General features: G+C 44.2%; 1 protein-coding gene across 6 annotated transcripts in view; it reads left to right on the forward strand.

The window, feature by feature from the left end:
• Nucleotides 1-13,158, forward strand: part of ppp1r9a (protein phosphatase 1, regulatory subunit 9A) — a 50,037-nt gene that overhangs the window by 32,914 nt on the left and 3,965 nt on the right. For 3 of the 6 annotated variants that reach the window (XM_037975650.1, XM_037975651.1, XM_037975649.1), the window contains 13 exons: nucleotides 1,529-1,681; nucleotides 2,743-2,796; nucleotides 3,280-3,509; nucleotides 5,139-5,235; nucleotides 5,585-5,747; nucleotides 7,146-7,222; nucleotides 8,645-8,708; nucleotides 8,822-8,873; nucleotides 10,361-10,420; nucleotides 10,569-10,617; nucleotides 10,785-10,829; nucleotides 11,937-12,068; nucleotides 12,318-12,341. In XM_037975650.1, coding sequence (XP_037831578.1) covers nucleotides 1,529-1,681; nucleotides 2,743-2,796; nucleotides 3,280-3,509; nucleotides 5,139-5,235; nucleotides 5,585-5,747; nucleotides 7,146-7,222; nucleotides 8,645-8,708; nucleotides 8,822-8,873; nucleotides 10,361-10,420; nucleotides 10,569-10,617; nucleotides 10,785-10,829; nucleotides 11,937-12,068; nucleotides 12,318-12,341 — 1,200 coding nt within the window. The remainder of the gene's footprint in view (nucleotides 1-1,528; nucleotides 1,682-2,742; nucleotides 2,797-3,279; nucleotides 3,510-5,138; nucleotides 5,236-5,584; nucleotides 5,748-7,145; nucleotides 7,223-8,644; nucleotides 8,709-8,821; nucleotides 8,874-10,360; nucleotides 10,421-10,568; nucleotides 10,618-10,784; nucleotides 10,830-11,936; nucleotides 12,069-12,317; nucleotides 12,342-13,158) is intronic. The other 3 variants (XM_037975652.1, XM_037975653.1, XM_017421887.3) reach the window with 3 other exon arrangements.

A 13,158-nucleotide genomic window follows, 5' to 3' on the forward strand; every position in this document is an offset into this window, starting at 1 on the left:
TGATGTTTGTCTCTTTCTTACTGTTTATTCATTGTCACATGCTGTTTTTATTTTGTTTTTTAATTATGTAAAGCACCTTGAAATGCCTTGCTGCTGAAATGTGCTATACAAATAAAATTTGATTGATTGATTGATTGATTTCTGCTATTTCCTACCAGCAGTTCATGCAAACATTAATTTAATTAATTTTTTAACCTTTACTCTGCCGTCACTCTTGCACAAGTCCTAAAAATGACAACTATTAAAGTCCAGCAATAGAGAACTCCTATAAGAGATCAACTGAGTAAATGACAAACTTTTAAATAACAACTTTAAGGAGACATATGAAACCGTGCTTTATGTTGTATCATAACAAAACAGTGTTATCAGCGCAGACACCATTGTCTCCAAGTCAGCAAAGCCCGCCCTCCCCCAGACAAGCCACCAATCACAACCTCTCCCTTCAACATTTATGATCAGGTACTCAGAGAGTACATGCACACAAGCTGAACGGCCCCTGTGGCGTTAGCAGCCATTCCGCACGTTTAGCGCTCAGACAGTGAACTGAATGCAGGATAATGTCGCCGTAGCAACAAGCAAGGCAACTTGCGGAAATCGGACCACGTGTCAACAAAAATGTTCGACAGCTGAGCAGGATGCAGAAGTCTTATGTAACAGGCAGCGTTTGAACAGCATCACTCGTGTGAACCGGGAAAAGAAGAGGAGAGAGACAGATTATTGACAGCGTGATGAGACGGGGCGTCTTCGCTGCTTTTTAGGAGCGGCGCCCTTCCAGATCGCCGCTCATGGAAATCAGTTGCTCCCAGAATGCTTTGGCTGCAGCTAAGTTACTTGTTTCGGGGAGCGCCTTGGAACGAAGCTCCTCCAGGAGACACGCGGAAACCGTGGATGAAATTTTGAAAATGGGAAATTTCCATTTAATGAACTCGAGAAAGGTTTTATATCAGAGTAATAAAAAACTAGCTAGCGAGCTAGCTCGGCAGAACAGACATTTTACCAATTGACGGCAGGTCATTTGGATCGTAGTTAGCTAAAAGCAATAAAAGTTTGGCTTTTTCAGCTAAATTAACTTAACAGTTGTGAGGGCTAGTTTGTCATTTTAAAATTAGTGGCAAATGCCAAAGAAAAATAGATAAAAACATTAGCATTTTAGCCGATTCGCTTCGTTTTTATGCTTTATGTTCTAATACTAGTTTATAAAGTACATTTAGGGGGAGTGGGCGGGACCTAAAGCCCCACCTCTCCAGTGAGCAGACTCTGGTTCCAAAAATACAACCTGCTTATAAAACAGGCTGACTTCTGTTCGCAGCAGCAGAAAAAGGCGGGACTTGATGTCTCGCTTTATTTTGTACCATTAGTGGTAGAAACTGATAAAGCGTCTGTTTCTAATGGTGTAAATTATTATATAACGCTAAAGTTCATGAATAAATGGATCCAATAACGTTCACTCCCCCTCTTTGGAAATCTAACTCTCGCGTCGTGCCGTTTGCAGCCTACGCGGGTGACCTTTGACCTTTTCCCCCTGAAGCAGACAGGAGAGTACGCCACGGACGACGAGGAGACGGGAACGGCGGCCGGTGGCGGCGAGAAGAGCATCGAGGTGTTTGACCTCCCGGAGACCGAGGACATCTTGTCCCCGTCGGAGTTGGACGCCACTAAACTCTACCAGAAGTTCCGAGAGGTAAGCCCCCAGCACGCTTCTCCTACGCTCAGCCTCCCGATGGAGCGTTTCACCGCCCGCGGGAGCCCATTAACATCTTTTAGTGTTCAGGAGAGTAAACCGCGAAGTGTTTGCCCACTCAGCCAGTAAAACAGCTTAGCCGAGGGGGAAAATGTGATTGAATTTAGCAACAATAGAAACCAATTTTTTTCACGATCCAAGCACCGTTTACCATCTCTAACTCCTAATTTGAGCGATCAAAGACGCAAACACAGAAGCTCGAAAAGTTTTTTATTACTATTACTTTGCCTAACCCCGTTCCGTTGGACTTGACGCCCGCGTTCTCATCAGAGCGTATCATCACCTCTGCTCTGGACTCATTTTTTTTTTGTTTTGTTTCAGACAGAAGAAGCCAGATTTGTCACCGTGCCCAAAATATGAGCTTGAACTCAAACGCTACAGCAATAAAACGGAACATTAATTTACTGTCTGGTAACTCAGCTGTTCTTTTTTTAGGCCGCCGAGTGGCTGGTAATGTTGATTGATCACTCCACCGCCGTGCCTCTGAGGCGTATTTTACCTCCACAACAGTTGTATAACATTTAACACAAGATTTCAGCAGGGTGTACACGCTCATGCTGTCGTCTCCTCTTTTTGTGTTTTAACCTGAACTAGTGCAGTGGTAATCATTTAGATTTAAAAATCTTTAGATTTTCAGCATGATCCACCTTTATATTTTGACAGTTTTCATGACATTAGCTTTAAAACAGAATGTTTTTTGTTGTGTTTCTTTTCTTAAAAGCCATACAAAGCTTTAGACTTCATGCTAACTTTTGATTGACTCCTGAAGCCGCTCATCTTTCGTTTCATCGCGAGGCTCTCCCTCCGTCTCTCTCCTCTGAGAGCAAATGTCAGAAGCGAGAGAGCCGGGGCCTGCAGGAGACGGACGGGGTCGGCTGCCTCCGTCACTCACGCTGCATCGACCGCGGAGGGAGCCTGCGCAGCCGTGCGTCCCATCATCCGACCGCCTCCGCTTCCCCTCTCCCTTTTCTCACTTTTGCCCCGTCTCTGTCTCCCAACAGCTCCAGATAAAACACACGGTGACAGAGGCCGAGATCCAGAAGCTCAAAAACAAGGTAAGTCTGGAAATGTGTGCGAAACGGGGAGCTGCTCGATGGAAAACAATCTGTCAGCCATAATCTGTCTTTGTTGCTGTCTCTTCAGCAGGTCACCTCGTGGTTTTGGGATTAAATTCTCCTTCTGTCACTACAATCCACATGTGCGCACACACTACGCTTCTGTTTTCGCCCAAAGTTGTTGTTTTTTTAGGCCTAATTTCATTCATTTCCACATTAATGAGGTGGAAGTCAAAATGATTGATTGAAGTGGTGTCTGAAAAGCCTATCAAAGGGTAATGATGGGTCCGCATTTCCGTGGAAATAAAAGGCATGCCGTTCGTGCTCTCGGCTCAGATTTTGCACTAAAAAGACAATTTGCTGTCAATTAACCGCTCAGTGTTTTATGTAAACTGCAGAAGCTTGTTGCAAAAAGGAAACGCCTCGTCGATTACTGCCGAAGAAATGCAAAGTCGGCTAAAGGTTGCTTCTGCGTACTTGCAGTTGGCCTCGGTAGAGAAGGAGAAGCAGCGCTGGGAGAAGGAGAAGAGCCAGCTGAAGGCCAGCATCGAGGAGAACAAGGAGAGAATGCTGAAGCTGGAGAGCTACTGGATCGAAGCGCAGACCCTCTGCCACACGGTCAATGAGCACCTGAAGGAGGCGCAGGCCCAGTACCAGACCCTGGAGAAGAAGTACAACAAGGCCAAGAAGCTCATCAAGGACTTCCAGCAGAAGTGAGTGAACTCGGGTTCAGCGGCTCGTTAAAGAAGTCTTTGACCGCTAAAACTCAAGTCGCAATTTATTGCAATCAAATCCAGCAGAGTGAAATTAGAAGTGAAGATTATTGTAATCAGTCATGTTGCCGTCTAATTAATCTTTAAAACACTTTACTTTATACCCAGAATCATAATGATATTTTAAATTAAAAAAAATGTAATGAGATCATCTGACTACCTATTATAAGAATAATAAGACTGCATTGTTTGTAACAACAAAAACAAACGTTAGGATCAGACGGATCATTTTACATTTAATAATAGATCTTTTCAGAGTTTAGCAAAAGTTTTAAAAGAGCAAATCTGGACATACAAATCAAGTTCCTTCACATAAAAACAGACATACAAGCGAAGGTTAGACTACATTAAACAGAATTCAGTAATCGTCTCCAGCTTTCACGTCCTCACAATGAAAGTTTGGGTGCAACAAAATAAAAGCCAACTTAACAAAAAAAAAAAATTATTTAACATAATCTTAAATAAAAATGGGATTTGCTAAAATTACATTTAATGCAAAAAGAAAAAAAACAAACATTTTGAAAGTCATGCTAACGCATCAACAGTATGTTAGCTAACTGCTAACATCAGCTAACTGACAATGTTAGCATGCTAACCAGGTGTTTTATCACCTTTATTTAGTTTAGCATGTTAACCTGTTTATAATTACTGATTAGCAATACTTATAGTTGACAAGAGGGTTTTTTTTTAATTTTTGAAGCTGTTTATAAAATAAAATGCAACATTTTCCCGGCAGAACACGTCACCCCTGTCGTCACAGGGGGTGTCCACATTTAGGAGGCAGAAACTAATTTATGTTTTGTTTTGTTTTTTTTTGACAAATTCTAGGTTGAATCAGTCTGTTAATGATACAGACGGGCCAAAACAAAAAAAACCTGTCTGAAAATGCCTCAGTATTTCCAGGCAGCCGAAGCTTCTTACTTGGGGGCCACCTTTAAATGCTGGTGCCGATATCATCTTTAAATCTCGCTAAATACCCTCTCAAAGTTCGGTGTCGAAGCCGAGCTAATGGAAAACCTAAAACCTCTTGTGAAGATTAAACAAAAAGGCGCTTTAAGGTCAAATAAAAAAAGCATGATTCCGTTCATGCTTTAACTCGATTCTCTCTGTCTCTCTTTGTCTTTTCATCCCGAGTTGTATCCCATTCCAACAAGAAGAACCAAGTTGGCAGTCTAATGCAAGTTCCATTTCCTGTTTTTTTTGTTTTTTTTTCATCCGGTTACTCCTTCAGTCAGTCCCATCAGAACCTCTACTTCTCAGCACCAGTCTGATGGACTCTAATTGGCTCAGGCCCTGCGGGCCAAATGGAAACACTGATGAAACAAACCCTCCATGCGTATCTGTAGACCGAGGACAGAGCTGCCGAGGCAAGGCAGGGAGACAAATAAGCAGGAGAGAAAGGCTTTTTGTTTCCCTGCAGTATTTGTTATACGAGTTCCTTGCGAAACACCAGAGTGAGACATTAAACACATCTAAGCTTGGAGCTGGAGATATTGCGAAGGTTTCCATCCGCCGACACGTAGACGCTCGGCACATCGCATTTCACACCTTCTCCTTTTCCTCCTCCAGGGAGGTGGAGTTCATCCAGAAGGAGGATGCGGAGAGGAGGCGGCTGGAGGAGGCTGAGAAAGCTCACCTGGCTGAAATCCAGGGACTGCAAGTCAGGGTAATATCACTTTGCTTGTTTTTTGTTTTTTTTTGTTGCTTCAGTCTTATGCTGCTCATCTCTCCTGGCTGTTCAAAATGGAGCGTCCAGTCAGAGAAGCCCAGCTTCGGCCGTGCAGCTGCGTGTGAAACATGAAAATCTAGCTCGGGCTAAATCTACCTGATCGAAAAGATCAGGTTAGGTAGGCCAGCCCCCTGCGAGTTTTTTATTTATTTATTTATTTCAAACTGAGCAAAAAACCTGAGTGATGATCTTTTAGTTGCGTCGTTTATTTTGGTGCTTTAAAGCAGCTGTTTTGACAGGTCAAATGCCTCCGGCTCGTTAACATCGATCCGTTCCTCTCTGGCAGATTGCAGCGCTGGAGTCCGAGTTAATGCAGCTGATGAAGCAGAATGGCATCCAGGTCAACAACAACAACAACAGCAGTGGCGGCAGCAGCAGCAGCAGCGGCAGCTCTGAGAGGCTCAGCGCTCAGCATCACAGCCCCAGCAGAGCCGCGACGAAACCCGAAGGTCTGTTATTCCGGGTACTGATCTCTGCCAGAACCATTACTGAAGCGCTTCTTTCCTTTTGTTCCAGTAGAGAGGCCAGTAGGAAGTTTGTCCACACCTCGTGGACATAAACGTCACTGCATTTCTCAAGTTTCTTTAAAACGTGAAGAATTTCATGTAAAAATTAAGGGGGTTATTTAGGGTTCTCTGCAATTAAACAAGATTAAAGCATCATATAAGGGCTGTTTTTGTCAGCAGATGCTTCAGATTGTATCAACATGTAGGATTCTAGTTGAAAAGTTGCCCATTTTTATGGCAGAAATCAAAAGAAGCAAAAAAAAAAAACCAAGTAGGTTTTCGCATTTACTCCAAAACGTGGCGCAGATTTTAAAAGAACTTACTGTAGATCAGGAATTTGGAAACGCCGTTCATAACGCCTAAGACAAAATGGCCATAAGTCAGACGGTTTTACAGCTAATGAGCTAAAATGTTGGCGCGGCGGTGCCTGAGAGTGATTTACATCGCATGCTCCAAGTAGCTTTGCATAAAACCTTGGCGTTAACTGTCAGCCCTGTCCGTGTGTTCGCAAAAGCCTCCCGAACCGTCGGACGCGGCTGAAGACGCTCTCTGACTCCACGTGTCCCGCGCTTCCGACTTAGAAGTAATTCAGTTTGGTTCGGTCCTGTCAACATGCCGATATCCACACTCCGTGCTGGAGCGGAGGCCAGCCAATTGAAATACGCATCCCGAATCCTCCGTCCGATCCGGCGCCTTAACCTTAATCTTAACCTTAACCTTAACGCGCTTGTACCTCTGACCTCAGTCTCCCTCTGAACGTCTGCGACCAGAAACAAGCACATAATCCGCATCGGGCACATCTGTTCGGCCGGGCCTGTTGGAGCTTTTTCTCGGGCTGCTCCGCGTCCGATGGCGTTACGAGTGATCGGATCCTCCCCGGCGTGGAGCGTTGCGGGTCATTATGCAATATTGAAACAAAAACGGTGGCGAAGGGAGGAGTTGAGCGACGCAGCTGGAATGGAATAAAAGGAAAAGAAGGCATGCGGGAGACGAGGAAAGAATCTGCTGAGAAATTCATTTTTTGTTTTTTTTCTTTAAAGTTTAGGCGATTAAACTTTTGTATCGTCAGCGTCTTCTCGAGCACTTGGAGAATTAGCAGGAGGGGGAAACAAGAGCTAATTGGGTGTGTTATTAATTAGCGTGTAAGTATATTTTTGGAGGAGATTTTTAGCGTTTCACTTAGCGGAGGATGCAGGTCAAATCCCGTGCCTCGTAATTATAAACCCTTAAGAAAAGGAGAGGCGCCCAGAACTGATATAACTGTCATGTCCTGAAGGTCACGTTCCACGCCGCGCCTTCCTCAGCTTTCTCTTTTTTTGTTTTCTTTCTTTGTGGCTGCAGATGTTAGAGAGGGATCTCGCGAAAAGGAGGACGACACAGAAGAAACCCGAGACGCCTTCCGTTCCGCAGAGGGAGAGGTTCGTAACAACACGCCCAGCAAGACTTTTGTCTTCTACCACGTGGAACGGAACCGTTGGCGTTTGGATTAGCAGGCAGACGCGTTATCTGTCGGCTTTTATTACAGTTAGAGACGCACCGATTACAGTCCTCCAGGTCGGCTCAGCTACAGACGTTTACTAATCTCTGACCTGCCGATTCTGAGTCTGGATTATTCCGATTTCTTCTTAAAATCTATAATCACGTGAAATTAAATGCATAAATATTTGCTATTTTCTGGTTGAGCACAAAAAAAGCATCAAGTTCCAGGACAAATAATTACAGCATGGATCCTCGTTAAGCCAAATTATAGCTGCCTGACCCTGTTTTATCTTTTTGGCTATGGTTCATTTTTTTAAATTTCACACCTCAAAGCTTACAACTGCATTATATCACAGGAAAATCCTGTTTTTTACTAAAACGTCCCAGTTTAAAAATCATTTGCTGTGGTTATAATAAAAATCCTATTTATTGTTTCCGGTTTTAGATTGTTAACTTATTCATGCATCCTGTTCTGACTGCATGCATGGCAAATTACAGCTCGATAATCATAGCAGTTTATTAAATCTTTCCTTTTACCTGCTGGCACCCCGTCATATGTCACCTGTCTAGATCCTTAGATCTTTGCAGAAAACAAGCTTCTGCTGGAGAAAGTTGGCAAAAATAAATCAGTCAGTCGATCTGAGTGTTATAGTTTTGATTGACCGATCTCTGGTGGAGCTGAAAAGAAGGCGTGGCCTGTCAAGAGCTGAATAATCGGTGCATTCTTGTGATTTTTTTTTTCAGTCAGACAGGCTGCATTTATTCTCATTAGACCCCATTTCATGAATGTTTTGTATCATCATTGTAAGTTCACAATCCTGTTTATGTGTCTGTAACCACTGCCCCTTTCACTATTAGGTAATAATGAATTAATTGTTGTGGTTCTGTGTGTGTGTGTGTGTGTGTGTGAGGGAGGGGTTGTTGCTCTAATTGGGCCTGCGGCGCTGTCACCACTTCTCGTGTCTCCCTCCCTGTGTGGTAATAACAGCCACGGGCTTGTTGTTTTTCCGGATGAGAGGCTCCCGTGTCGCTGATGCCGTCACTTAGCTCGGCGAAGGTAGGGAGGAGTTCAGATAGGAGGGACGAGGCGGGATTCGAACTGGCGGGGAAAAAAAAACAACAACAACAAAAAAAAAAAAAAAAAAAAAAGCCGCCTCGCCATTGTCGGAAAAGACGGCGAGGAATTAGAGATGGTTAAAAGCATGTGAAGCGACTCCTGTCAGTCACGCCACTCTTTATTTATTCTCAGTATTCTCTCCGCAAGCATCACACTTTTCTCGCGATGATTCAACACTTCCCACCCTCCTATTTACTCGAATCACCTCCTGGATCGATCTTTTCCCCTCTCTGTCCGTCCTCAGGTCTCCATTTGTCACGACGCAGGAGGAAGCAGCCTTAAAGCCCCTGGCAGAGCAGCTCTGCATGGTTGGTTCAAAATTAGCTCACACAGCTTTCAGGGCATCACGTCTACTGATGTCCAGTTTGCTTGTTTGTTTGTTTTTAAACATATATTTCTCTGTGTGGTGTTTCCAATATAGGCTCTCCTGCGAAGTCAAGCTCAGAGACCCACAGACAAGCACCGGGCCCCGGGTGAGGCCACGCCGTTGCTTTAATAACTTTCTGACAAGATCATTTTGAAGGGCTGTGTTCGTAGCCGCCGACGGGGGGGACGGAATAAGAGCACGAAAACTAGCTGGTCTCAGGTGGAGCAGACAGCATCAGATTCGACCCGAAACACACGACACTACCTGGAGTGCGACGTAATTCAGTAAAGGCTGACGGGGGGAGGAGAGGGCGTCAGGAACCACAATACAGTACTGATGATGAACACACGAAAGGCAGCCCTGGCTGAACAGGAGGGGGCCAATATGAAGAGATTGATGATGATGGAAGCTGAACAATAAACAGAACAACAACTACCTGAGGACACAAGGGGCGCGTATAACAAAACAGAGTAGAAAAAGAAGCTTCATCAGCCTAAATCCTATTTAGAGAGTTTTACGTTTAAAAAAAAACACTGATGGAAACGAACACAGGCATGGTTTCATGCTACTCTTCTTTAAAAACAAAACTTACTGGTGGAGAAGTTGAATGTGTTTTACTCTTAAAGCTACGGCTCAGATTGTTTATCATGTGGTCCCGTGGAAAGGATTTGAGGAATAAACATCTTACCTGTTGTAGGTAGCTCTTTGGAGGCCTAAACGGGCTTTAGTTCTGATCGGGCTGACGAGCGGACGGCTAGTCCGATCAGGACCAAGACCGAAGTGTCATTTTAGGAACAACTCCAACCCCCAGAGCTTCACAGCGGTGGACCTGCTGGAAGTCCTACAGCTAGCTGCTGCTGCTTTTAACTCACATATAACCAGCGACATTTGTGGAAATATTCATGTCGTGCGAATTCGGCAGCGATAGAAAGCAGCGTTTAGCATGAGGTGCTTTAAAATGGTGTGAAGTGGAGTTGTTTGAAGATGCAGTAAACACTTTAGCTCATTTCTGTTAGCTCATTTCACTTCTATTTAAACTCTATTTCTATAATCTGAGGCTGTTCAGAGAAGCATCTACAACAGGTAAGATACTAATTGTTCGAAACCTTTCCACAGAATCCTATTTTATAAGATCTGAACTGTCATTTTAGGACCAATTAACTAATCAATAAATGGAGGATTACAGTGTAATCAACCAATTTTCTGTCATATCTGCTCAAAACATCTAAATCTAGACCTCAGCTTAGTGTAGCTTTGCACAGTGGAGCCTTTTAAAGCCTGACGCAGCTTCAGAAGCTGATTTTAGCTCCATTTTAAGTCTGGCTCAACACAGTTCATAGGACTAAGAAGAAACAGTGTTAGTGTTTTATTCATTAGGAACCTTTAGTCAGACAAATGTAAGTAAGGAGATATTTTTAACATTTAAATAGTAATATAATAGTAATATACAGTGGTTTTAAAGCCTGGTGGTGGTGGTGGATTATATGTGGGGGGACTTTAAACACGCTCTGTTACAACCCAAATCTGCCTCACATGTTTTTTACTCAACTTTTATTCGTATTTGTTTCCCCCCCTCTCCACATTCTTGTCCAGCTCTCCCCTCAGGAAAGGCAAAGTGAAGGACAGAGATCCCCGAGCTGAGCCTGGGAGCAGGTAAACCGGGTTCAGAAAGAGCCACGTTTATTATTATAACGGCAGCTGTGTTTGCAGGTCGTCACTCGTCGTACAGTGATCGTCCTCGCTGACTCGTGTTTAATTCCTCCTGCCCACCATTTATTTCTCTCTTTCTCCCCCCCGCCAGTTCCACGGAGCCGTCAGCTGATGACAGCCCGGAGAAACTCAAATCCAAGGTAATCTTTTACAGAGACGACGTTAAAAGCCAGTTTGCATTTTGTGTTTTTTTTTTATAAATCTGGTGAGCATGTGCTGCATCACTGCCATATCATCTGTTTTTTTTTTTAAGTTTTATTCGTTCTGCAGGCTTGTTTTAATGCGTTGTGTTATTTCTGTTAAACAGACCTCACTAACACGGCCCCAGTTCTTCTCCTATTCCCGTTATGTGGTATCGTATCGTTTGCTCTTTTCTCCTTTATGATTTCGAAATAAAAATCACCTCGCTCTCTTAAGAGGTCATTCGAAGGCCAGCGTAATTGTATTTTATTACACTTAAACTCTATTTCACTAAAACAAGCTCATTCAAACAGGTAAGATATTAACAGTTCACAGAATGTCACTAAAACAATTTCTGAAGTGTCGCTTTAACTAAAAGAAATCAACGATTACGCCAATATTACTGTGGCTGTCTGCTGTAATGTGGGTTACCTCTGCACAAAATGTCCATTTTAGCAACTTTTCAACTATTAAATAAACCAATTTGTTTGGATATGATCATATATCTTGCACTAATAGACGGCACAGGAGGATTAAAGTTGTTAACGTGGACGTTTCTTGCGGCGCAGGTGCAGTCGATCCGCTTTTAATCCACTATGATATCAGATGTGGTTCCCCCCTGCTGGATTAAAGGGGAGATTATGCGTTTGATCCTGAAACACGTCCTGGCTCTTCTCCTCTCCTCCTCGGAGGACAGGCTTAAAACGAAGACGAGTGCACATCTGACGGCGGCCATGCCAGGCTGCGAGGTGTCGACTCCAGAGCGTCAGATTAGTCTGACTCAAGCGACCCCCCCTCTCCCCCCGGAGCAGCTGGAGACCAAATCTTTTATTACGTGCGGAAAGTTGGCTTCCATTTAGGCTCGACTCTCCGCCGCGAGCCGAAGACAACCTTTCAACCTTCATCTAACGATGCCACAGAGCGCCGCGTGCACATTTCTCCTGATTACGCCTCTCAGCAGCTATTGCCTCTGAAAGTTGGAGGACAGATATTGGATTTTAAAGCCAATAAATTGCTTGATTGTCCACACTGTCTTACACTCATAAGGACAACCTTCCACCGTCATTACATCGCTGTAATGAGGGATGTGCACTCCTCTTCCTGCTCGTTCCTGCTCGATTATATTACTCCGCTGTAGCTTTGATCGCTTTGAAATTAAAGGGAAGCCCTGACGATTCTGCTTCCCGATCACTTTTCTCCTCCCTTCCATCTAATCGACAATGTTCTGCCACAGAGTGGGTCGTACGTCTCTCACGTTTTTGGTTCACCCGCCCCCCAGGCGCCGACCCGGAGCGCCGACCTGAGCGCCAGCAGCAGCAGCAGCAGCAGCAGCTCGGTGGAGATCAGTGGCCTGATCGGCGCCGCAAAGATGTCAGGACGCTCGCACACGCCAGTGCTGTCCTCGAATGAGGTACCGCGCCGCTTCATCTTCAAATGTTCGAAAAAAGCAAAACTAACTCACGTCAATGAGCTGCTTATTATTTTGTGGATTTGTCTCACAGGTAAAACTTGAGTTTTTGGGTTGTTTTTTTTTGCTGAAAGTCAGCGACGTCGTTCAGATGTACAGACTTGAAATGTTGCGGGTTTTCTGTGGAGGAAGGCATTTTGTTTCTGCTCTCTTAACAACCCTGTCCCTCTGTTTTCTCTGTGCTGCGTTCAGAGCCTGGACATGATAGAGGACGAGGTGAGGACGCGCGGCGCTGTGCATGTGTCTGTGTTGTTGTTATTGCTGCCGCCGTGATCGGACGGATCCGTGATCGTTTTCACTCCGCACGCGCCTGACAGAGTTCACGCGCGTGGCTGGAGGCCCTACAATCACTTTTATCCCGCCGCCAAGATAACATTTAAATTTTATTAGATCTGGCCCTCCCGTCTGTGACGAACTGAGTCTTCATTGCTTCTCATTTTGCTTTAAAAACGAAGCCTGTTTAGTGAATTTTAGGAAAGAAAAGGAAGTTTCAGGTTCTCAGTAATCTATGATTTGGATGTGGAGAAGAGCTACAGATAAGATCAAATGGAACATAAAACTCTTGTTGATGAACTCGCAATATCAGATATCTGACTTGAGTTAATGTGCATCATTAACTCAAGTGTCTGCTTCAGTGCATCTGTTTTATTTTGTTCGTTAAAGAGAGTTTGTTCTGAATTCTATATAATCTGAATGATTTGATGTATTACATCAAAAACCAGGGTTAATTTATATACCTTTTCAATGAAGATTGATGGACAACGGCCCTTGGCTAGGATCAAGTTTTTAATTTTGGCCCCACTTGTGTTTCTGAGTCAAACCCCCCCCCCCCGAATCTACAGCATCAGGGATTCTGCGACGCTGCAGAAAACAGACCAGATTTTTCAGAGATCGCCACAAAACAAAACCAGCATTTCACAAAAACACCAGACTGAAATGTCCAAAACAAGATGGCGAAACAGAAAATGTAAAGTTTTAATCATCCCACAAACAAAAAGGGGGGGAGGGAGGAGAGGGGGTGGGGGGGGGGGGA

The sequence above is a fragment of the Kryptolebias marmoratus genome, linkage group LG5 (genome assembly GCF_001649575.2).
Source record: "Kryptolebias marmoratus isolate JLee-2015 linkage group LG5, ASM164957v2, whole genome shotgun sequence".
Lineage (NCBI taxonomy): Eukaryota > Metazoa > Chordata > Actinopteri > Cyprinodontiformes > Rivulidae > Kryptolebias > Kryptolebias marmoratus.